Below are 25,461 nucleotides of genomic sequence, written 5' to 3' on the forward strand. Positions count from 1 at the left end.
ATGTTTTCATCATATCTAATGATGAAGGGTCTGAGCCTCAGTTGAGGGGTTTAAGGACTCCCTATAATACAAAGAAATACTACAACTCTGATTATCAAAATTTGTATGAACTGAAGTTCACTTCTCGGCAGAGAAGCGCACTGCCTCAAACACTGGACTGCAGTCCCACCAAAGATGACAAGGGAAGGAGGGCTGGCCCAAAATGAGAACTGGCATCTATACGCTGATATGCCAATTAAAAATGCAACAGAAACAAGTTAAGTGAGCTTCCAGCTCAGGGCATGTTAAGTATTTCCCTCTGAACTTATGAGGCTGAGTTTTCTGTTTACCTCTGTCTTCTGTTCTATGAGAAGCAGACATTTCCCAAAGTACAGAATATAAAGAATCTGCACGTCGATTAAATTACTATCCAGAACGGAATATGCCTGCAAAGAAGCAAAAAGCACTGAAAACACACCACTGCTAAAGATCTGCCCAACCTACTGCTGGCGCTAGGCTGCACCAGTCTCTGGTGTTGGTGCCAATCTCGCCCATTTACATGCGGGTGATCTAGAACTGTCATTTCAGGATTGCCCGCTTCCTGCCTAATTGTTTCCCTGCCCACTAGACTGAGAAGTAAGTCGCTTTCATTCAGTGTATTCATGACAACTTAGTAAGCATTTTCTTTGACAAGCAAAATGCACAGTTAGTGTTTTAGAAGGCTTCCTTTTTAGTTCAAGGCTTTTTCATTTGTTTCATCAGGTCAAATTCTGTAGTGTTCAAAATTAAATTCTGATACACATGGCCAAAATTCAACCCACTAGTAACACCAAAGTCAGTGGAGCTAAATGTAGGGTGAAAATATCCTATATTCTGGCCTTGGCTTTTGGAGCTGAATTTTATGACCACACACCCTCTTTGAGTGCATATAAGAGCATCGGGGACACAAAAGTTTTCCATCTTTCAGAGTACAGCCTCAATTCAACAGAAATTTTCCTGATGGCTTAAATACGAGCTATTAGCAAATCAGAGTGACTGCAGTTGCATTTGCTAATCCCAATGAATTGTTATGCTGACTGGAAAGCCTGCTCTATCGTGACTTGCTTGGCAGCTTACAAGGTTGTCTCGTCATGGTCTAGATTTGTAAGGTATTTTAAAATGTTTTGTTATGTTTCCCAAACGTCCTGTTTCGACTTGTCAACTAAGCTTACCAGTACAGCAACAGCAATTCCGTGAAGCTCTAGTTTGAAGGTGGTTTGGTTTTTTTTTTCCCTTTTAAATAAGACTCATACCTATTCCAGGGATTCTGGGGGAAGATGAATGGAGAACATGTCCTTCAGTCTCCCAACACAGATTAATAGCAAACATCAAGTCCACTTCAACATGCTCTCAATTTAGAAAGTGCTGGTGCTATAAAGAGAAAGCCATTGATTATTCATCCTTGGTTTATAATACTCGAGAGCAAGTACAAAAAAGTAGCTTCTTACAAGAAAGAAGCTGGGCCTTCTAAGTCTGTAGAATTTAGAACGTCATTCCAAAATTCCATATACTTACAAAAGGCTCTATACTTCTAACATAAAACCAAAACAGGAACGTGTCTTATTTCAGTTACGCATCAGCTGCAGGGATTGGATTAGGAGCACCTGGGTAACGCAAGTCGTGGCGCAAGAGCAGTTTGTGGCTACGGTTGCATTTAATACAGACGCATCTCCTGCAGAGGCCGTCGGTCCTGGTCTGAGGTGCTCTATCCTGCTCCAGCACTGTATTAACGATGGAGACAGTTACGGTTTCATAGAAGGCAAGTTTGGTGTGGGACTTGGGCTCTTCAGAGTGGCCTTTCCAGAAACATTCAGTACACACAGCAACTTAGTTTACCAAATCACTGCTTAAACCTTTGCTCATTAACCCTCACAATTGTGAGAAAACTTTTCACAGATGGGAAATTAAGGAATAAATTCAGTGACCTGTCCTATGGGACCCTGAGCATCAACAGCAGAACCATAATTATAACTCAGAGAATTCCTAACTCCTAACCCTGTGTTAATTAAACAACATTTATACCTGGATTTGGTACATAAAGACCTTGACAAGTTACATGGGAGGAGAGGGAGGGCCAAGAAAGGACATTATTTCTGCACAAGTGGTATTTTCAGATTAAATGGAACCTCCAACAGCCTAGAGCCCAGCTTCTTTGCATTTTGTAATCAATTCCTTTTCACAGACACGCTGTTTGCAATTCCCATCTCTTCTAGTAGAAACTTTCTTCTTTGGAAAAGAAAGGAGTAGGACTGGCTTTTGCAAACCTGACTAGAGGCAGATCAGGAGAGCACGACTGTAGCCAAAAAGCCCAGGTCACTGAGAATACGGTACAGTGTAGAGAGGGACTCGTGTCTTATTTACTGGTTCTCATTTGCACACCTTTTGGACAGGTGGCTGTATTGGTCAAAAACCAGACAAAACAAGGGGATGCAAAGTAACATACTAACTTCTTTAATAGAGTCCAATCCAATTAAACCAAAATCACTCTGTGAACCCCTGGGTTTATTCACACTAAACAAGTCAGTGGTACATAGTGTTAACCCGATAGCTGATCGTGTTTATACCCTAGGTCCCCACATGAAAAATGAGCACCAGTCAACCAGACTGCAATGGTATTTTTCCTTCCTTTTTTTTTTTTTTTTTCTTCCCCATAAAACTATTTCTTTCATAGACTTAAAACAATTAACTAGCCAAGTTATTAATTATGGTACATCTAAAAAAAAAAATTAATACTAACCCTAATGTGACTGCTGCTTTAAGAGTGCTCTGCGTATCGCCTTAGACTGGCTTTTCAGTAGCAATTCACTACAACAGGTCCTAAAATAATAATAATAGAGAATTAAAAACCTGACAGCAAGTTTAATGGTTAAAAGTAACAAAAACAACCTGTTCTGAATGGTGATTTTTCTCAGCAGTTCAGTCCTGCTGCAGCACTCACAGCCTCACAAATGGCAGAAGGGGTTCAAATTCTCTCACCTTCTTTAAATTTTTCTGTTTTTAAAAGGACAACTGCATCGTAACCTGCTAGGTACCACGGGGCATTTTACTTAATGTTATATTCAATAACGGGTCGATAATGGGTCTGTTTTTAAAACTTACTGTTTTTCTGGGGTAGGTTAGGGAAGGTGGGGAATAGAGAGAGAACAAAAGCATAGCTCCCTGTAGCTGTAGCTCCCCAGGTGCCTCGGTCACTAGGACTGTCTAATTCTCAGATCAGTGCTGGCAACTTTTCTTTATTCTAGAAGATCATGACGAAACACCAGCAGCAGCCTCTAAAGCTCCATTTGGTGTTTTAGGTCATGTCTCCTATTCAAGGTCACCATCTTCTGTAATGTATCAGCTAAGAAGCATTTTCTCCCTCTCCTCAGTGAAGGTTTAAGGGTGGGGTAGGGCATGAGACAAAGAGGGAAGCTAAAATGAATAAAAAATTCTCAGCTATAGAACCAAATTTCATTATTTCCTCTTTCATTCACAGCATCTTATCATTATAGCCAGACTGCTGCTTTGCTTTGTTAAGATCAAACTGCTCTCATTTCCCCTCTGGCCCCATTGGTTGCTGGTCGACCTCTGGATCCACTAGGGATGATGCAAATGCTGACTGGACGATCTGAAACCCAAATGACTCCAGGAGAGACATGTTCTGTTGGGGTGAAAAGGGGGATCCCAGAGCAGGACCGAGGTCCCCCAATGGGCCACCAAGGGCCCTGACGTGAACCTTCTGTATGTGTTTGTTCAGATAAGACTTTGATCTGAAAAAGCTGCCACATTCAGGGCAAGGGTACTTCTTCTCTCCTTCCGTCTCCATTTTGTTTTTGCTGACTGCCATGTCACACGAGAAGGACCCATTGGTGCTCTGTTTCTCAGGAGTCTTGAGGTCACTGGTGTCAGAGAGGTCTCCGTATGAATCAGAACTCTCAATCGGGTCCGAATGTGAACATTTCTGGCCTTCTACGGGAAAAAGAAAAGAGAGAAGTTTTCAGAATCTTATCTCCCAAAAAATTATTTAACATGCATCCAAATAGATGATACTGGTCACCACCTGATTTCATTAATGCCTGTCATGACAGAATGATACACACTTAACATCGCAATCCCTCATATTCTAAAGCCCTTGACCAGAGGTTCCTCTTTGCAAGCCACCGGGCTGCTCTCAGAGCAACGTCCAGCTTTTTATTATGGATCTGTCATAATACTGAATGCATCCATAATGGCTCTCTGGTTTATGTAATACTTTTTGAATCCCAAAGATGCCTCACGACATTTATACCTCAGGCACTACAAAAGGATGGACCTAATGATGAGTTTTTAACCGTACAAGTCACTCCCACACTTCTGAAATATTGTTGATGCTTTGGGGGAGAGCCTAGAAACCTAGTAAAGCGTAACAGGCTGCAGCAAGACGTGAAGAAACCTGGAAATACTCAGCAAAACAGCAGTGAGCTACTGCAATTTAAGAAGCGCAATTCTGTTTAGTCTTGAGGAACTCTTTTTCACAAGTTAACTGCAATGCTGTTAGAAGCGAACTTCATAATCTAAAATTGTTCCGTCTTTAAATACTGTAGTGTGAAACAGGAGAGAGGTTAGGGACACTATTTTAAGTCATTTGGATACATATCCTGGCAAAGCCATTGATATGTTTGGAGTGTTCCCATTCTCCTCTGGCAGTATGCCAAGGAAGTTTGTCCACACTTTTTGCTCAGCGCATATGAATGAGCGTGGGAAACCCAGACGTACTCCCTAAACAAGTCTCTGAATACAAATAAGCTGTATCTACTATTAACTCTAAAAGACCAAAGAACGACTTGGCACAACCCAAAAGACAGATTTGCTCTGGACTCGGCATTACAAACCAAAGAGGATATGCATGAAATCAATACACCACTGAGCTGGAGTAAATCTCTTGTTAAGTGAGCACACCACCCAGAACCAAAGAGCTTCTGTAGTAACTCTATCAGAACTTCAACAGAGAAAAATTACACAACTGTAGCTTTCTGCTGGCACTGACTTTGTTTAACCCAGCCTGCTGTGCCCTCCTGGGCAAGAAAAAACGTAACTTTTTGGGATAACCATGGTTTTGAAGGATTTTCTGATGTTTCGGCTTCACCAGGAATACTGACAGTTCAAACCAAGAAGCAAAAAACAAGCTATTCTACATAGGTTAACACACAGCTTTACGTATTCAGAAGTTAAACACTCTTTAGCTATTCTTACAATAATAGCTTTTTTCTTTTTTTTTCCAGGAAGTTAAATGCAGGTTAAAAAATGACAAAAGTAACAGTACTATTACCACCCTCTACCTCTTCTCCCCAACAACAGCATTAAGGAGTGTAAGTTTAACTACAGATAGTTGCATGCCTCCTCATCAACCTGAGGAGGAATATTGCTTTCACCGCTCAAGAATCTTTATGAACTGCATTCTGCATCTCCCCCTTCGTTCACCAGAAATCAGAAACATGACTCTCACATCAGTCAAACCAAGTACAGCGGGACTACGGAACCGTCACGGATCTGCACCCCTCAGGCAAAATTCAAATACTGACTGCTCCTAGGAAGATGCTCAAGATGAACTAACTGGCTTTTTCAATCCTTAAAATCAAAGAAGCTGCCAAAAATTCACGTACCCTTACGGGTCCATCTCCTTCCCCCAGGCTTGCTAAATCTGCTATCCAAGGACAGGTATTACATACTAGGTGATGCTATGTAATTTCTCTGCAACTCCCTAAGCTTCTTTCCAGTATTTTCCCTGTCCTTCCTCCCTCCCCTTTCTCATGCCCAGCCCAACATCCCACAACACAAAGTTCTGCACAGAGCAGCAAGGTGCAGAGCAGCGAGTCTCTTGCCTTTGATGCCATAGGTCCTGACGCAGTGGAACGCTGCTCCCCCATTCGGGATGGACTCCTGGTGCCTGGAGACCTGGGGAAGGGGAACACCGTGGTGGGTTTTAACATGGACCTTTAAGTAGGAGGCAGAGGAGAAACCTAAACAAGATAAAAGGAGATGAGATCCTGCCACCAGCAAAGACACACATCTGCCTTCCCTGTTCTTAGACTCTTTCTCTTGCTCCTACTCCCTATTACAAAGTCGCCCTTACACTAGCTTGACTTCTGGTTACCTACAACGTGCTCAAGTAGGATTCCTAGACATAATCAGGCAAGGAATGCAACGCATACCTTTCATTAGACTTCATTTGCTTTTTGGAAGTCATGATGAAAGAACAGCCTCCTTGAGAAACAAATCCTACGTAAGCAAACCTAGCAGATGACATGAAAATTTCTGGAAAAAATGGCAGAAGAGACAGGATACAAAAAGGCACCCATGCCTCTTCACCATTTTTGTGCTCTTTTATTTATTTTAATTAAAAATGCCTTCATCAGCTGATAATACTTAGGAAGGTAGTTCAAATTAGTTTATTTTATGCTGTTAAGATTCGAAGGAATGTCATTTAGTAACACTCCTCTTTGGTGTTTAGTGTGCTTTCCCCTTAAGTTTCTGGCAGTTATAGTGACTCCTAGAAGGCAGAAAGATAAAACTACTGAGTTTTTAAGGTATACAGTTTTGGTCCGTAGTAATTTTTGAAAAATATTTCCTCTGTTCAGCTCATGCTGAGTTTTAAAAAATATACTAAAACTCACATTTTGTCTGCAGTTAACAAAAAAAATTAAAATGAAATTTCAATATTTCTATTAGCTCTGATCTGTAAGCCCAAACCGCTGAAATTAAAAACATATATTTCAAACAACTGATTTCCAAACAAAACAGTTTTTTACATTTGTGCACGTACTTTTTAAAATTGTTTTTGAAGTCTCACAAACATGGCTTTTTCCTTTAATGCAATAAACTATCTCACATATATTTTGGAATGTTTTTAAATTCAGATTCCAGTAAGATTTGCCAATAGTACTAGTACATTTGGATCATGTACAAGGCCCAAGGAGGACAGAATTTTAAAGACTTCTGACACAGGTAAGCCTGTCAACAACCATCTTGGTTTTCTACTAAATTTTGAACAGAATATTATGGCACTTTCATGTTAGAAACATTTTCCTTTAACAACTGAGAACACAACACAAGTTGCACCATCACAGACACAGAGTTCCAGGTTCCCTTTCTGGATAGAGAAAACCCAAGACCTAGATTTTTTTAAACCGATACAGCATTTACCGCACAAGCCCTTGCAAGGGAACTTTCACACCAATGCTTCACTTTAAATACGTATATACTGCTCTAAAGCCATTTTTATAGTCATATAACTGCATTTACATTTGACGATATATAATATATTAGGAAGGATGTAAAACCAATACTGCCACACCTCTCTGGGGTGGATTTTCTGACAGCAGCTGTTAGTTTCAGGTGCTGAATTTAATAATCAATGTGGCTTCACACCAGAATTCCCTGTGCCTACCCAAGAGAATATCGCTCTACCCAGACTTTTCTTCGAAGCCAGGATCAAAGAGTATTCGGGGGTTATTAAGAATTACATATACAGGACCTGCAGAGCAAGACAGAACTCCACAGCAACCTGCCGAAGGGGAAAAAGCAGGGGTTGCTGAGAATGAACAAGAGAGAGTTACTGTAGACCCCCGAGTTGCTGATAAAAGTGCAGAAAAGTAGACACATCACAACCGAGGAAACCAAGAACACACGACTCTCAAAATACAATGGAGCAGAATCACCTAGGCCAAATCATCCAGGGAATTAGCTAACGATATTATCCTCCGAAAGAGTGCAAGACCTACCCTCAGACACAAAATGCTATACTGAACCTCTCACTGGGCCACAAGAGAAGATATTTTTCCAAATACCAAAAATTCACTGTAGATATGGAAAGAATCAGTGTTTAACTGGTAGAGAAAAGGACACAATGTACAGACATAACAGTGATGCTTCCAACTACAAGGTACTTCCCTTATTTCATACACGTGTCTAGTAACCACACGCACGCTGAGGGGAGCCTCTTTACGTAGCAGTGCATTAAAATCTCACTGCCAACCACTAAAGAAGGACTACATACAGGTATTCAGCGTTTTTCTATACTACAACTGACACAGGAAAATCTGGAGTTGTAATCTCTGCTATACAATATTTTTTCTGAGCTCTGCAATTCTATTTGTAGGGTACATTCTTTTATATAATGAAAACTGCCTGCAAAGTGTGTCAGCTCCCCTTTATGCACTTGGCAGATGAACATGTGAGTCATCAACTTCCATCAAAGCCGTAAGAATGCCAACTGCTTCACAGGAAACTGTTTGCAGTGAGGGTGGTGGGGTTTTTTTTATTTTATCCTAATTTTTTTCTGAAGCACTTAGCACTGGCCTTTTTTTTTTTTTTTTCCACCAGACCTTAACTATGAATGCCTGTCCTAGGAAGATGGGGGATTCATAGACAATAATCCTTTACTTTTAAAAATCTCTTTAAAAACAAAGTCAGGCTAATGCAGAGGATAAAGTGGCAGTATTTTTCAAAGAAGGAATGTATTTATTGCTTTACCCATACACATCTCTCAGCTTTGCAGAGCAGATTATTTCTTTGTACCAGAGGAACCAACATTAAAAACATGCATAGAGAGGAAATGATCTGCTTTATATAAATGGGATCTATCCCTTGATCTCTTCGATAACATCTGTAAGGAGACAGACTATAGAAATAATTGCAGGATGCTCCTTTTTCAAAAATTCTAATTTGGATTTAGCTGCACCATCCAGAGAATGTGTCTTGCTTTAATCAACTCTGCATCCACCATAAAATATACAAGAATTCATCTTATTGTAAAAAAAAAAAAAAAAAAAAAATCCATCTAACTTGTGATTGGAATATTTACCCTTCTCCTAACTAGTCTGGTTTCTGTGAAATAAACAATGCGTACGTGTCTGAAACAGAAAGTGAATCTTGAGTTGCACGTGATATTACGAAGTACCAGTTCTAGACTTGCCAAAGTCATTAATCTCTGAAGTTCTTTGAAAAAGCCCATGTAAGCAAATAAAGTTCCTAAGGATCGTAATAAAAGATTATGTACCAACAAAGCAGGAGCAGGTCTTTTTTTATTTAAACTGATTAAAGAGAATTTTTCTTAAAAAGTGAGGATTAGTTTTCATAAGCACATTTTAGATGAATTCTTAAAAAACAAGCAAACAAACAAACAAACAAACAGAAAATCCCAGACAAAACCCCATTGCATAGTTTCCCTGATTTAACAAGACTTAATTGCTTCCATAATTATTCTAAGCGTAAAGACCCTAAATAAGAAAATAACCTGGAAAAAACAAAAAACCACAGATGACAATTTTAGAACATTATACTGCTATTTTGTAAAATAAACAAACAAATAAAATCAGGAAACAGGTACACGTGTGACATGGCAAACCAGTGGCTACTGCTTTCAGGCAGGTACTGAGTTCCCCATCTCCTAAGTCCGTTAAACCTTTCAAAGAACGTGAGACACTTAGTTCCACAGAAAAGCCCTCAGTCTGATGGGATAAATCGAGGGATTCTAAGCTCTGTTCTTAACACTAGGATATGTTCAGCTGTGTAAGAGTCACCTTTTCATCCACTTTTTTTTTTTTTTTTTGGTGGGCCAACATCCAACATTCTCTCTACAAGCAGCTTGAGCATTCTTGTTTGACAATTACTATATCCAGCACTAGCCAAGTTCCAATTCAAAAATACACCAGCACGCTAGCTGAGGGAAGAATAAAACAAAATCCCACTGCACAAGCAGCATAGCCACGGCACGCTCGCAGTGAAAGGGATGGCGCGCAGCTTCTGACTGCACCAACGCCTATGGAATAGATGTTTCTAATCTAGAAATTTTCCACTATACTTCATCTTGCCAGGCTCTACAATTTAAAAGATATCTATTTAAAACAATGAACCTTATAATTTGATTCTAGAACACTTTGGATTAAAAATTCTGCTGTCGTGGATCATAAATCTATTACCAAAATTCACCACGTATAACAACGAGTTCATAACACAGTTGTTTGACAAATCCAGTCCGTAACTTCCCTTTCCTATGAGTTTTAACAGTGGGTAGATATTTAACAATAATTCACCAGATTAATTACGTTTTCTAAGTGCTGATGTAAACTGAAATTCACAGCAGACCAATTCTGGCAACACATAGGAAATACACAAACTGTAAGAAGAAAGTAGTTGCTGAAAGTTTGCTGTACAACAGGCTCCCTATCCTTCTACAGAGAAGCGTATATTGTATTTAAATTTCCACTGTACATTTAAACCTGTAAAATGTGAATAAACCATTTAGTCATTTCATTGTCTGAATGCCAGGTCTGTCTTTGTCATGCTGGCTGAACTTCGAAAGAGCTGCAGTGACATCCAGTGGTAGTTAAGTTGAAACTCAAGTTTACAAACCTTGGAAACAAGACAATTCCTCCCAACCCATATGAGTTTCTGTTTGGCACCACGTTCAACTGAAGGAGAGCAGGATAGCACCTGGATCTCAGACAGCATCTTCCATGTTGTTGCCACAAAAAGAATCAGGGTAAGCTTAAGCGGTTTTCCAGAAGCTAGGCCTTCAGCTGAAAAGGAGGCCAAGCTTCACTTCGTACCATCTACCTGGAGCTTCAGAATCTGAAGATTTTCAACCCAGATGCCTTTTCCACTCAAACTGTTAACATCGCTTGCAGGACCTCACAGGCGGTTCAACTACTGGAAATACCACCCTCGCCATTTAATGTCTCTCATTACTCATCAACTCCTAGTCATCCAAAAGCTCCCTGTGCAGTCCTCACATTAAATACGGAACAGCTTCATTATCTCAAAAGATTTCAACTCTCTTAAATTAGAAAAGGGAACACACATCATAAAAAAATGACTCATCAGAAAAAACAAGATCCCAAAACACAGCAGCAACCCCTTCCTACACTCGCTAGGTATGTACGCCTGTGTGAGCCAACAATGTATTTTGAAGTTGTGTATTAATCATTCCAAAAAAAGACACCAATAAGTCAAAATTATTTTCCCAGCTTGCCTTACATCCCACAAAGCCTAAATTTACAACTCTCTCCAACTGAAGAGTACCACAAGCAGATGGAAAAGCTTCAAAAGCTCTTAGTCATATGGTTTACTTTTAGGTAGTCCTGTGAGGAACAGCGAGTTGGACTCAATGATCTTTATGGGTGCCTTCCAACTCGAGATATTCTATGGTTCTATGAAAAGCTGTATTTGTACAAATAAAGGTAAAGCACATTTCTAGTGCTCTTTACAAAATTTGTTTTAGAAATGTACGTTAATACAAAGCAATTTCTTGGGTTAAGAGGGAGAAGCAGCTTGACTCTACTGCTGCACCAGGAGGTTAAACAAGACTGATAATGCAATGTCGATTTTTTATGTACAGCGTATAATTTTCAACTTGGTGTGTATTTCAAAGATTCTTCTTCCAAACTGAACACGAGGACTAAAGTCTAACCAGGTATAGGAAAAAAGGTATATGTCGAATAGTGGCAAGGAAAATATCATGGTTATTTTATAGAGATCTGGCTATTTAGCAAATAAAATTCTTAAGACTGTCTAGAAACAATTTGCTTCAGATTTAAACTGAGTTCTTTCAGGAACTATCAGCCATGTAAAAAGGCCAGACCTGTAGCTCCGTCAGTTTCAAGGTTAAGCATTCAGTAAGAAAAACAAAGAATATGTACACATATATGGTATAACCTCCTCCTGTTGCAGACAGAGTCACGTAGCCTTACAGCTTCCCTCAAGCGTTGTCCCGTCCCACTGAAATAAAAAAAATAGTTTCTTCATTACCTCGGTTACAGATAGTGCAGAAATTGCTTGGTCCTTCACTATGTTTCTTCAAATGATCTGCCATATATGCGGCTCGCAAGTACTTCCCACACACCTGGCATGGAACTTTGTCTTCATGACATGCTAGGTGTGAGCGCAGTCGGTCACGAGTGGCAAAGGAAGCATTACAAGTCTGCAGGTATAATGAGAACCATGTGACTCATCAACTCTGCTAAAAGCACTGACATTGTCTAATATATTTAGTATTCTTTAGAGTAAATACCTTAGATCCTGTGCAAACACACAAATGACATGATGCACAAGCCATTTTCCCCCAAATAAAAAATTCAGATCACCAACATACTGCACAAGATGTGATGTTACTACTCAAAAGAATTAAGAAAGCAAGAAAACAGCTCTAACATACTACAGACAGTAAAGCTTAAATCAAGAAAGAGTTGTGAAGCCTTAGCTCCTCTCTGAGGATGAAGATACTAAAACTTTAAGTAATATTTATCAAAAGAAATAGCACAAACCATTCCATTTACAGTAAATTTTGCCATTTCACTGAGCCATTACAATCACTTTAGACGACTCAAAATGTCCTTTCTGTCATCCTCCTACATTTGACTCTGATCTGATCAGTCTAACTTCAGTACACAGAATCCCTTTGGAGTATGAAGACATACAAACAAAGCGTCAGAGAACTGGCTGGGATGAGAACATGACGAAGGACAGTAAAAGAGCCATCCTGGTATCCACTGTAGCAGTGCAGGCAAATTGTAGAAGCGAAGCCTCAGAACTGGGCAGGTATCAAAATAACTGCATGACACTGTCATCTGTTTATAACTTACCCCTGATCAAGGTATCATATTCCACTTACTACCATGAAACAAGTTTGATTTGGCATAAGATAATATTGATTCTACTTGCCCACTTCCCAGACAGAATCCATATGATGAGTGAAGGCTCCCTCCCATTTTTATAATCGTAGCAACTGGCAGGCATGCATGCATACAGCCTACGACAACAACCTGCCAGTTCTGCAAGGCTTGCTCGATCTCTAACTTGAAGGAAAATAAACCACCAGCAATGCACTGTACAAGTTATTAAAGATATAGTCTGAAACCATTGCTCACAAGTGCAAGAGGAAAAACAAAAGCAAACATACACTACAATGACCAGACCAAGCGGGCAACAGTGACATTCAAGGGTGTACAGTGTTTCGTTTATACCACCTTTATATAAAATAACACAGTTTTAAGATGTATAAACCAGAACCCCCTAAGAGACAATATGAGATTATTAAGTGACCTGGGAACTGGATATGTTCTGTCTTTTCAAGTATCAGTGTGTAATTAAACAACTGTTTCAGCAGAGACAGACTTGTTAAAGCAACGAATCTAGTAAAATTACAAAATTAGAACTTCAAAGAAGCAAAATTGATAATACAGAAGAGGACAACCCATATAATTTTTATATAATTTAGTTAATCAAGAGCTTAATCCAAAAAACATTGGAGGCAGATGAAAAGTATGTATCAATTTCAACAGGCTTTACACTCGTTTGATCCTATGAGATGCTTAAGTATGGTAAACTCCCATAGAGCTGAGGCGAGCACAAGACTTAGCACCTCAGAGGATCAGGACTTAACAAACTTAAAAAGACAACAGTAAAATTATCTGGATTTCTGCGGTACACACAGTTTAACTAAGCTCATCAGACAAAGATTCATAAATTACAAGTAGTGAAGATTAAGAGGCAAGTTCTTGAACATGAAAGATTTCTCTTAATTTGAAATCTCAGTACACAGCGCTGAGCAAAACAGGTGCAGCTTTCGCTTACTAAAATGATCTCAGAGGTAAACACTCACTTAAGGCAGGATTCCAGCACTGATACTAATCAATCTGTTGGATATCAACTAAAGATATATAACTAGACAATCAAAGATGACAGCCAAGAGATCCATCATTAATAAGTCTAAAAATATCGAGCCACAGTAAGCGTCCATACAAAAGCATTGGGAGTGCATTAGTTGATGAAGCAGACCAGAGACAAACCACATAAATACAGGGATGCCAGAAGTAAAACCATATCTGTCCCATATTGAACTTATCAAGCCGAAAGCTTAGGGAAAGGCAATATAACCATTTCTGTGTTTGATTTCTCACTCTTGCTGCTGAGTTGTGCAAAGTTCACCTTTGGATAAGCTATATAGTAAACATATCTGCGAAGAAGCTTTAAAAAAAAAAAAATTAAGTCCAGTGGAGAAAGCAAGAATCAGTTTAGCTGAATCATAACAATGGGAGACAGGACTAGGTTTAAAGAAAACCCCAAAGTTAATGTTCAAATAGTTAATATTTATAAAAGGTATAGAGAAAAAAAAAAAAGTTTTATTTTACAAAAGATGTGAAGTGCTAAATGAGTGCTAAGTATTTATCATTAATTGTTAATCATAGAAGAAAACTCTCCAGTGCTTTCCTATCAAACATTGCACAGGTATATAAATAGATCAAAAGGAATATATATATAAAGTTTAAAAAACATTGTTTAAGAAATACCTCTTGAAGTTTCAACTTTTCTATGGATGTGGATGTCTCTGAGCTTATTCCATGGTGGCTGCCATTTTCCTGCTAATAGGCAGGAAGTAAGAGAAATTAGGACAGGAAGAAACTCATTCTGCATTGAAATCAATGGGAAAAGCACTGGACTTGGGATGCCAATTTTAGGTTTACTTAAATAACTAGATCTTTTTCTTTGTCAAAAGTTGTGCTTTAATTTAACCTGCATTTTCCTCTTTTTAATTTAAATTGCCAGAAGAACAACCTGTCTCTTGCTTCTGAGAAGGAACAAACTTCTGTTTTCTCCCCTTGTTCTTTCGCATCCATAGATTTTCAGATCACCCTTTCCTCCCAGACTGCAGCCTAACTTTCACACCATTCACACTCAAAGCCAACAACCCAGCTTCACCCCCTCCCACGGCGAGTCAGCAAACCGAGCTGTCCCATTATGGCCAGAAAACTGACTTACCCCTTCTCCTACATCCAGAACTCAACTGTCAGATTTTTTAAAAAAAAAAAAAAAAAAAAAAAAAAAAAAATCACCAATGCAACAATCCAGGGGAAAAGATGGAAAAGATCCAGAGTGCCACTTGGTGTCTTGCCTGGACACCAAAGCAACTTCTGGGATCCGATTTCTCAGCTGCCGTGGCTCTGTGGACGCCTTCCCTATTCTGAGTCTATTTTAGCAGTAATGAAAAAGCTGGAATCAGGTCTTTGTCTGGCATCAGGTGCTACAGGCGCTGGAATTTAGGATAGTTTTTCAAAGATCTGTGAAACACAACTGTTCTTTTAGGGGGATGAGTGCAGGATTACATGCTGAGCACTGAAAACTATAGCTGTTGCAGTGATGTTCAGCTTACAATCGTCCTGCTTCTCATAGTTTCATTTTATTTATTCTGAAGTTGGGTTGACACCTGCACCCTTTTATTTTGCTAGTCCAAAATGTACCATGATGCCACATCACAAAACATCAGGTATCCACTGGTTTGCAAAGATACATGAAGGCTCAGGTGAACGGCCAGTGGATTTTGTCTAAATTGTAAGAGAGCACCACTTCCAAGAATGCCATTATGACAGAGGATTCTGGAAAGCTTTTCTGTTTACTGACAGAGTACTTCTCTTTTGCAGTAAACATAAACAAAGCATGACAATAACAGGAATTTTCAACAGGAACTCAACAGATTCAAAAAGGATGCTCAATGCTGTTCAGGCTACCCTCATGGGGAGCTAATTTGCCAAACAAAATCAATGGAAAATGAGAATGGAAAATGGGGAAACAACAAGCAATATTAAGCTATTTTCCTTCTTAGTGGCCAGATTCTGTCTTTAGATACACGTCATGGAACAGAAGTGTTACTGGTTATGAGATAATCACAAGGAGAACTTTATCAATTTATACATCAGCTTTCAGATTTGAAACAAATTTTCAGTGTGATAGCATCCCTTCCGTGGTTTGCACCATGCATATCAGATCCATGCATATATAAAAAGACTTTCTAAATCTGACAGGATATTATGAAGTATTTTTTTGCAAAGACACACAACAGCTCTTTAACAATTTTTCTACACCCTAAGATTCATGAAAAATTAACTTTGCAAGGTTAAGCAGTCAAAAAATAAAGAACAAACCAAGCCTGAATGAGAACATCAGCTCTGGCCTGATGCTTGTAACCTATAGCCTACACCGTTTACCTGAAATGAACAGTGCATACAGTATTATGGCACTTTAAACAACACTGAGGAATGAGGAAGACTGTTCTTAGAAACTGCTATCACAAAATGCATGTATGCAAGGAGATGGAGTTCAGCTTGGCTGTACAATCTTAGCTTCCAGATTTCTTTACTTTCTAAGCTCTTAGTGTATCCTCTGATTCACACTTACAGAGTTTATATTTAATATTCTTAAATCAATCAGAAAACTATAAAACAATTATCAGACGTCAGCTGGCAAAGGACAATTCATGTCCATCAACGTTATCTGTGAACTGTTTTCGTTCAGTAACCTTGATATCAACTGGCAAAAGACTGATGAGTTTCTGTTTATGTTGGGACCTAAACATTCATTCTCCTATTTGCACACAAATACATGCTTATGGAAAAAATTTGTCGTCATCTTCAGTTCACCCACCCAGACCCCTTGCTATCCCCAAATTGTGAAGTCTTTTTATGAGTGGAATTTTCCAACGTATAGAAATCTATAACCCCTAAATCATCTTAAGAAGCTTAAATCAATCTAAGGCTTTATATAGGATATGCAGTTAAATCAATGTGAAAGTTCTATGGACTCATTTTCAAAGGTGCTGGGCTTCCACAGATCATATGGAGGTCAAAAGAAACCTTTAGATGGCTCTATATGTCTGAAAAACTGTTTACTGGATTATTAAAGTTGCAAAATGTTTCAAAACTCTAACAATTTGGAGAAAACATAGGAGAGGTGTGTCAAGAGATGGGAAAAAAAAGCGCAGATCAGGAGGCAGCAGTCATGTAGGACTGACTCGGTGCAGAAAATGTGGATAAAATTTTAGAAGAAAAAAAAAATCCTCTAACCTTCACTGTCTTCAAAGAAAATGAAAATTATCTTGCTCCAACTTTCTTTAAACAAATAATTAAATAAATCTTTCTTCAGAGACCGAACATGGAGACTGTTAGCCCAACGAATGTTCTAGAAATTTGCCCAACAACTATGTGAAGGCAGTGGGTGATAGTGGAAGCTGATTCCCAACTTTGGTTTTAATTAACACTTCCAAGCACCTTTTAAATCTCTCTACAAATGAATTACAAAATATCTTTCTTGATTTGATCTTTCAAACCCTAATGAATAATTTATTAACTGTAAAAAACTATAAACAACATTATGACATTGTATTACAAAAGATACTGTGATGCTGCTATTTATATTCTCCCTGGGATAAAAAAAAAGCTTCCAATTTTGCTCAGTGCAATGTTCTGAAGGCTATGTGGTAAAAAAAAAAAAAAAAGTATCTTGGCAAGTTATGATAATTTACCAATTTTATTTGAAATTATTCTAAAAAAAATGAAGTCAGCATTGGAGCCTCCTGTTGGCAACAACTGCAACAAAAAAAAAAAAAGGAGGGGGCGGAGGGAATGAGCTGTGACATCGACTCTAAGCCCAGGGACAAGGTGATCAAGGATCCAGGGGGGGACTGGGACAGAGCAGTAGGGAAGAACATCTGGTAGAAGGGGAGGGAGGAGGAGGACCAAAGCTGTTGATGACACAAGGGGCTGGGGGACAGGAGGGATGTAAAGCAGCTGCCACTGTTGAGCACTGTTATTGACAAACATTTATCCCATTTCACACATACATGGTATTTTCACTGATACTTCACAATTGTCTGCACACATGAATGCAATGCCAAAGATTACCCATACATTGGTCTAAATCCCTCCAGCTCCTACCTGACACTTGTGAGGTCTCTCTGAGGTATGCACCTGTTTGATGTGTCCATTCAAGTGGTCTGGCCTTAAAAGAAAATACACATAAGCACACTCAAAACAAATACGAAAAATAAACTTACAATTTTAACCAAAAAAAAAAAAAAAAAAAAAAAAAGAACGAGATAAGATCCCAGTGGTGGCTCTATTACAGACGTAGTGATATTTAACTTTCCAAGAACCAGATCACCAACAACTGGGACTCTACCTTGATAAGTACCCTCTCCAACTTGCTAAAAGGCAGCATTTTCTCAGGAAGAAATTATGACTGAAAGATCAGAGAAAACAGGAAATACAAGCTACAATTTTCAAGCCTGCATGTCCCCTTCCAAAATCCTATTTAGATCTTGACAATCAGGGCACTTTGATTTACAGCTGCTGAATATGTGAAAATCAGACCCTTTTGGTTTATGTCCCAAACACGGATGTAAGGCGCCAACTTTAAGCACCTCTGTGCAAAAAGACTGACTCTAAACTCTGTTGCTGTGACACATTTTCCACCAGCAAAATCCAAAAATACTGTCCTAACTCACAACTTGGTGGGGAGACTGCATTAATACCAATAAAGTGCTCTGAAGGTCCCAACTAGAAGGTGCAATGGAAGAGCAAATTATTACTGGAAAAAAGTTAGACCATTCTTCACAATCAGTAAAGCCTATTTTGAAGAAGAGAGGACTGAATAGCTGCAGATTTCCCTGGTGGGAGTTTCTCCTAGTGGGAAGAAAGCTTTTCATTGTATGAGGCCAAAACTGCTTGGAAACAAGTTCTCCACCCTCTCCTCCCCCAACTTTCCAGCTGCGCCAATGAGAGGGCGCGGGATGGAATTCACGCACTGCAGACAGAAAATAGCCTGAACTTTGCAGTCAGGCTGGTAAACCTGATGCTCCAGCAAGGGGGCTGGAGCGGTGCAACCGGAAAGACTGGTTGGGGTCCTCTAGGTACCTCAAGCCTAGCAACCTCACGTGCTGCGCTACTGAATGAAGGAAAGGATGCTAAAATTAGACATCAGCGTCCACCTTCCTTTGGCTGCTCCTACAGCTGGATACTGAAACTGAAAGAGTCTCTGCTTTTCATTCATACTTTGGTTTTACAAAGATGCGTAGAAATTTTTGTTGTTTACCTTTATAACAGCGTTCCTGCCTGTTCGCATTAACTTACTGGGAAAAATGAGAACTCAACATGTATCTTTCACTTTCCCTCATTGACAAAAACCTTTCACACAGCAACAGCAGAAATGTTTAAGTGTGAACAAAAGTAATAAAAATCGGCAGATGATCCCAGGTAGCACTATAATAAGAAAAATACTTCCACTTCTAGCTACAGATGAAATCTTCGTTTTATGACTTTCCATCGCTAAATTTGCAGTCCTTAGGAAGATGCACCCCTAATTACTGCTGATTCAAAAAAAAAAAAAAAAAAGAGGGAGTCTACATTTTCTTAATTTGTTTCAATAACAAAAAGTCCGTCTATCAAAGAAAGAGCTGGCAGGGGCACAACTCCTACACTGATATAGCTGGGACAATCCTAGCCCTAGCAGCCTTTTGATTTGCTTTCGTTCCTCGATTCCTTCCCTCCTGTTAGCGCAAAGCGACTGCTGTAGAAAAGCGACTGCTGCTACAGAAGTAACACAGAGCGTACGCATCCCCCTCCCCCCACTACTTCTAGTCTCAAAGCGAGCATCAAACTTCCAAAAAAGTTTCAAATTCATTAACTCAGACTATAAGATACCGCTAACACGACTACGTGTATCAAACTACTTATTAAATTAACTCCCACAAACAGCGACAACAAAAAATCAGCAACATTAAATGCACAGATCTTACGTATGTTGCAGGGCAGAAACAGGATCCCCTTCAGAAGGATGTAAACCCAAAGGACACAAAGATCATGTATTAAAAGATACTTGATGCTGCAGCCTTTGAAATCTCACCTCTTCCTTCACATTTGGGTGATAAAAAACATTACGAACTAAGAGAAATGAAGGGAAGTTAAGAAAAAGAAAATTTAAAATGGATACGAGAAAAATAATAATCTTGAGATGTATTAATATTTTGCACTTCAACAGCACCTTCAAACTACCTGCAAATCAGTAGTCTCGAGACACTCGTGTGAGGTAGGTAATTACTTCAATACCCATTTCACGGAAGAGTCACTGGAGGGAGAGGCTAACCGATTTGCCCAAGGACATGCACACACCAAGCCTGGGACAAGGCTGGGAACGTTACCCAGAAGCCAGCTGACTCCCAGTTCTACGTCTTAATTACTTTTAAAGCCTTTCAAGAGACTGTAGAATAACGTCCTAGCGGAAACGATGGAAGTCTCATTTCTCGAGACATTTTAAAATGGAACAGCCAAACTATCCTAAGTACAAATTGTTCTTGTTTCCCAAGGGACAGGAAAGACAACTTCCTAGGTCTCCGTTTGTGTCTATGGTCCTTATAAGTACTCTCTTACCTGGAAAAGCCTTTTCCACAGCTCTGGCAGATGTAGGGCTTTCCCACAGAGCCATCGTGAGATCGAACGTGATAGGACATCCTGTCTTTCCGCTTGAACCGCAAGCCACACACCGGACAAGAGTACGGCTTCTCGCCGGAGTGTGACAGCTTGTGCCGATTCAGGTGGTACACGTCCCGAAAAATCTTGCCACAGATCTCACAGGCCACCTGTTTCCTCGTCCTGCTTCTTTTTCGGGGTGCATCGGGGTCATCCTGACCAGGGACACCGTTTTCACCCAGCCTCGGGGGTGGGATGTCTATGTAGCCCAGCTGTAAGCTTGTCACCCCGTGTTGAGCCTCATGCTGACGAAGACGGTTAGCATCCGTAAATACTTTCCCGCAGAGGCCGCAAGGCAGGATACCAGCCTCGCGCAGGCCCCCCGGGGTACCAAACATCATGGAGTCCAAGAGATTGGCTTTACGGGGGCGGCCTCTGCCCCTCTTGGTGCTTAAAGTGGGGGCACTAGCAGCAACATTCTGGAAGGGCGAGGCCAGCAGCGGTGGGGACAGGGGTCCTGCCACCATGGGCAGGCGGTCCACGCCCTGCAGAACGGGCAGGGAGGACTGCGCGGCAGAGAGCGCAGCCCGCGTGGCCTCGTCTTCGGGCATACCAGCAATGCCGTTGCCATTGGGCGCCAAGGCGGCCCCGTTGGTCATGTCAAGAGGGAAGCCGAGGTCAGCAGCCCCCGGACGGAAGAGCATGATGTCGGGGCGCGCGGGGGGCACGAGGATCTGCACATTGGACTGCTTGATGACCTCCTGGCAGATGTCGATGACGGAGCGCATCAGCAGGAACTTGGCGGCCGTCATGAGCTCCGGGAAGCTCTCCAGCCGCACCACGATGCGCGACGTGTAGGCGAAGTCCAGGATGTCTCCGAACACCTTGGAGCTGATGGTGTGCATCTCCAGCTCCCGCCCGCCCCCGGCGGCCCCGCCGGCCGCCGCCGCGGCCCCGCCGGCCGCCGCCGCCTCCGTCGCGCCCCCTTCCGCGCCGCCGCCGCCGCCACCTGCCCCGTCGCCCAGCTGCGCGCTGAACACCGACTCGAAGTACTCGCTGCAAGCGGCCAGCACCGCCCGGTGCGCCGGGAAGCTCTCGTCGCCCACGCGCAGCAGCACGTCGCAGAAGCGGCCGCCGTTCTTGCGCTGCTGGTTGAGGCTGTGCAGCATGTCGGCGCTGTGCCGGCTCACCTGGTAGGTGTAGCAGCCCGCCGAGGGGCCGCAGGCGGCGGCCTCGCTCACCCGCTCCATGGGGCTGCGCCGCCCCGCTGGCGCCCGCAGGGGGCGCGCGCTCTCAGGCCGCCCGGCGGCGCGCGCCGCCTCCTCCTCCCCGCCCCTGTCCGGGCCGACGGCGGCGGCGCGCGCTGCGCTCCCTGCACAGCGCGAGGGGATCGCGGGGGGGGGGGGGGCGAGACAAAAGGCTCGGGCGGCGGAGGGGCGCGCGCCGCGCGGGGCCGCCGCGGCCGCCGGCGCGCGAGCTCCGCCCGGGCCCGGCCGCCACGAGGCGCTGCGGCCGCGGAGGCCGCCGCGGGAAGGGGCGTGCGCGGCGCGGCTGCAGCGAGCCGGGAGGGAGGGGGGCTCCGGCGGCGGCGGCTCCGGGCTGCCGGCTCCGTCCGTCCCTGTGTGTTTGGAGCGGAGGAAAGATGGCAGCGGCTGCACTTCCTCTTGCACTTTCACCCCTGGGGGGAGGAGAAGGAGGGGGCGATACCACCCCCCCTACAAAAATCCAGCGGGGGCCCCCCGGCTGCTGCTCCCCGACCAAGCGCCGCCGCCGCCGGCTCCGCTCCGGGCCCCGCCCGCCTCGCCGCACCCGCACCGCCGGCGCCGCAAACTTTCCTCTCTTCTTCGGCCGAGAAGACCCCCACCCTATTCATAGGGACCCCCCCTCCAGCCGCTCGGGCTCCCCCCTGCCCCCCCGCTTCCTGCCCCCCTCCCTCCCCGCATCCGCCAATGCAAGAGCAGCCAGAGCCAGCAGGCCGGCCCCCACCCCGCCCGCCCGCGGGGGCTGGGGGCTGCGGGCTCCCCCTTCCCCAGCGCGCCTCCGCCAATGCCGAGCCGGCAGCGGGGCCCCCGCCCGCGGCGCACGGGGGCGGCGGGGCCGCGCTCGCCCCCTCCCCCAGATATCCGGGCTGCGCTCGCCCCCCGGGCCCCCCTCCCGCCGGGGAGAGGAGGAGGGGCCGGCGGGGCGGGGGGCTGCGGGCAGCCTCCCCCCCCTCCCCAGGCGCCACTCGTCCAATGCAAGCCCTCCCGGAGCTGCAGAGGCGCGGAGCGGCCCCCGCCGCCTCGCCTCGCCCGAGGAGAGCCGCTGCCGGAGGGGGCCGGGGGCTGCGGAGCGCAGCGGCCTCCCCCCGGCCTTTCATTGCGTTCCTCGCCCCCGCCCCCCCGCGCTGGGATCAACTCTCAGCCCGGCTGAAAGAGCGAGGCGCCGGCACGGTGGGGGAGGGCAGGGGTGCAGCGGGAATTCTTCCCGTGCGAAAACGCCCTCCTCCCGGGAGGAGCTGGGAGAAACGCGGGCCGGGGGCGGCAGGGGCAGCGGCACAACCCCCCCCCCCGCCTGCCTCCATGTTGGGGAAGCTGCTGCCCCGCCGCGCCCCGCGCCGCCCGGCTGCGCTCCCCGCGGCGAGCCCTGCCCGGGCCGGGCAGCGCTGCGAGAGGCGCCGCGGCAAGTCCCGGCGGGGCTCGCCTGGACTGTCCTGGTGCTGAACCTTCCCTGCCTGCTCACGGGCTCTCGAGGAAGAGCTGCCCCTTCCACATCATCATCATCACTCGCTTGCAGCTGAAATTCGCGTTCTGTCTCAGGGCAGAATTCTTCTCTACTTCGGAGGAAATATTCCCCCCCCAAGACACACACACGCTCCCAAAACAGAGTTCTTTGTTTCGTTAAAGACAACACTTTAAAATGCTCAAGGGCACTTTTTGGCATTTGTAACATCAAGCCTAATTAAGAATCCTTGGATGACCTATCCACGATCCAGTACCATCACTTAAAGTACTCTGTGGAAAACCCTGAACTCAGCCCACGCGAGGGCACCACAAACTGCAGAGCCTCCCCGGAGCTGAACCCAGCACTCGACTCCAACAGCGGTGGAACCGAAAAAGCGTGCTGGGTACCGATGTGCAAACGAGCGCGCCGTGCTTCCAGCTTCCAAAATCCAACGGTACATTAACGCTTCAGGCCACGCAGTGCCCTCCCGCCTGCACGCTGGATTTCTCCTGCCTTTGATAGGAACTGTTTGTCTACACTGCGGGCAGAATATTACCAGTAGCTTTTTATTACTGCATTATGTATGCACACACCCTGATACGACCACGTATTTTTAGAAATCTCAGGTTGTCTGAGCGGTAGCAAGGCTGACAAACCCAGCTCAAATACACCGTATTATATAGATAATAAAGTGCTCACGTTCTGTAAGTCTGTCTGTGCGCCACGGCCACGAGGGTCGTACTTGCTGCAGTGAGGAAAATGATGATATTTACACATACGAGCCAGGCTGCCTGCACGCACAGAGCACTCAAAGAATCTGGAATTTGCTTATCTTTCCTAGTGGCTTTGGTCAGTTGTGCGCCTTTCCCCCCGGTGGTTTATTAATTTGCTTTCTTTCAGTCCCCAGCCTCCTGACATGGTTCCTGCTTCCTATTTCAGTTCCCTCCTTGCCTGTTCTTTGTCTCTCCTCCAGGCAGGGGGAGGGGGGTCCTGCCGCTCTCACTGCACTCTCCTCAGAACTTTCTCCAGTCGCCATGGAATGTTCTGGTTTCAGCTTCCAGCTCTCCTGTCTAAAAGGCACCACCCAACACACCCTGCCTGCTCCTTTAGGTAAAAGCTAAGGATTCACCCCAAAGCATGGCTGTTTCTTGGCAAGCGACCCGTTCCCACTTGCCATGAGGACGCCAGATCAGCACGCTGGGAGCTCGTACTCCGAGGACGTTGCTGGACGCTCGTTAAAGATGACCGCCAGCACGTTGCACTCCCAAGGAGATCAGAAGGAGACCAACACAGCCATCCTCCTTAGCTCCTCAGCGCTCTGACGTGGTGACGGCTGGATCTCTCCTTTTAGTACTCTTACTCTCTTACTGTACTGGCCTCCCCCACCTTATGGCTTCACAGCACATTTAAAGGACCACTTCTAACTTTTCCTGGTCCCAAGCTTAGCCCGTCTCAGAATATGAGGCTATCAAAGCAGTCATTCAACTAGCCTTTGTTACAATGTAGCCAAATTTCTTCTGTTTGCAAATAAGCAGTTTGTGCCACACTGAGACAAAAATTGGCTCATCAGTATAAACAGACTTGGAAGCCGAAGCTCCCTAATTCCATGTGATGACTAAATGTCCTTTCCCCATACTTAACTATGCAAGCGTACAGGCATGATTACCTTCGAACTCCTTTACCATCACAAGTAGCTAGTTACTGTCTTGAAGACAAAGTTCCAGATGATGTGAAAGAGAGTATTAAATTGGAATTTAAAAATTTACATTTTCAGAATACAGAATTTCCTCCCCTTTTCAGATGATTCCTAATCTATTTTCTCTGACATCTTCTGCACTGGGATCTGCTGAACAACTTCTGAATTCACCTCCCTTTTAAATAAAGGCATTTTCCTCAGCTACTTTATTCAGCTTCTCACTATTTCCTGTCTCACTTCTGCTCATGGGAATTCCTGAGCTGTCCCTAAATGTTTTGCAGCTGTCTGGTCCCTGCTGAAGCACTTTGAGTGGTGTTTCAATAGTATTAAAAGTCCTCTTTTGCTCGGAACATGTGTGTACCACTTGGGACTGTACGCTGCTCACTTCACTGCAGATCAGTCGCTACTGGCCTTACTCCGAAGTGCAGACCTTAAATTGGGCTGCAAATACAGGAGGTAACAAAAGACCGTGTTACAGTCGAATCCAGTCAAATATATTTGGGTATGTGTTAATTACGCTTGAGTCATACCTATTTGCTGAACATTCTCCACTCATGCATCTGTGTAGGTCTCCAGGCTACCGAAATTTTTCAGAATAGTCTCCGTTATTAAGCTCTTTAAGAAGGTTAGTCAGTCACTGTTTCGCATGGGTTATAATACGAGCAGAGACATTTCTGCTTAGCACTTGTGCCAGCTACTTCAGTCATATGAACCATTTCCTTGTTATGTTGTGTTCCACAGAAATACATAACATTGCGCATTTCATGGCACACTTGCCATTTCAGCGAGGAG

The 25,461-nt window shown here is 43.6% G+C and overlaps 1 protein-coding gene across 3 annotated transcripts; it reads right to left on the reverse strand.

The window, feature by feature from the left end:
- Positions 1-3,547: 3,547 nt before the first annotated feature.
- On the reverse strand, positions 3,548-21,520 carry PATZ1 (POZ/BTB and AT hook containing zinc finger 1; the record flags this gene model as incomplete). 3 transcript variants are annotated; one of them, XM_082324948.1, is made up of 6 exons in its annotated part: positions 3,548-3,966; positions 5,859-5,996; positions 11,785-11,956; positions 14,325-14,396; positions 17,742-17,805; positions 20,232-21,520. In XM_082324948.1, 6 exons carry the CDS (start codon positions 21,518-21,520, stop codon positions 3,548-3,550), a joined length of 2,154 nt encoding a protein of 717 aa, XP_082181074.1. The 3 variants fall into 3 exon arrangements, with proteins under 3 accessions (XP_082181074.1, XP_082181075.1, XP_082181076.1); XM_082324949.1 differs by lacking the exon at positions 14,325-14,396; XM_082324950.1 differs by lacking the exons at positions 5,859-5,996; positions 14,325-14,396.
- Positions 21,521-25,461: the final 3,941 nt, after the last annotated feature.

Source organism: Platalea leucorodia (genome assembly GCF_965183815.1).
Source record: "Platalea leucorodia genome assembly, chromosome: 12".
Classification (NCBI taxonomy): Eukaryota; Metazoa; Chordata; class Aves; order Pelecaniformes; family Threskiornithidae; genus Platalea; species Platalea leucorodia.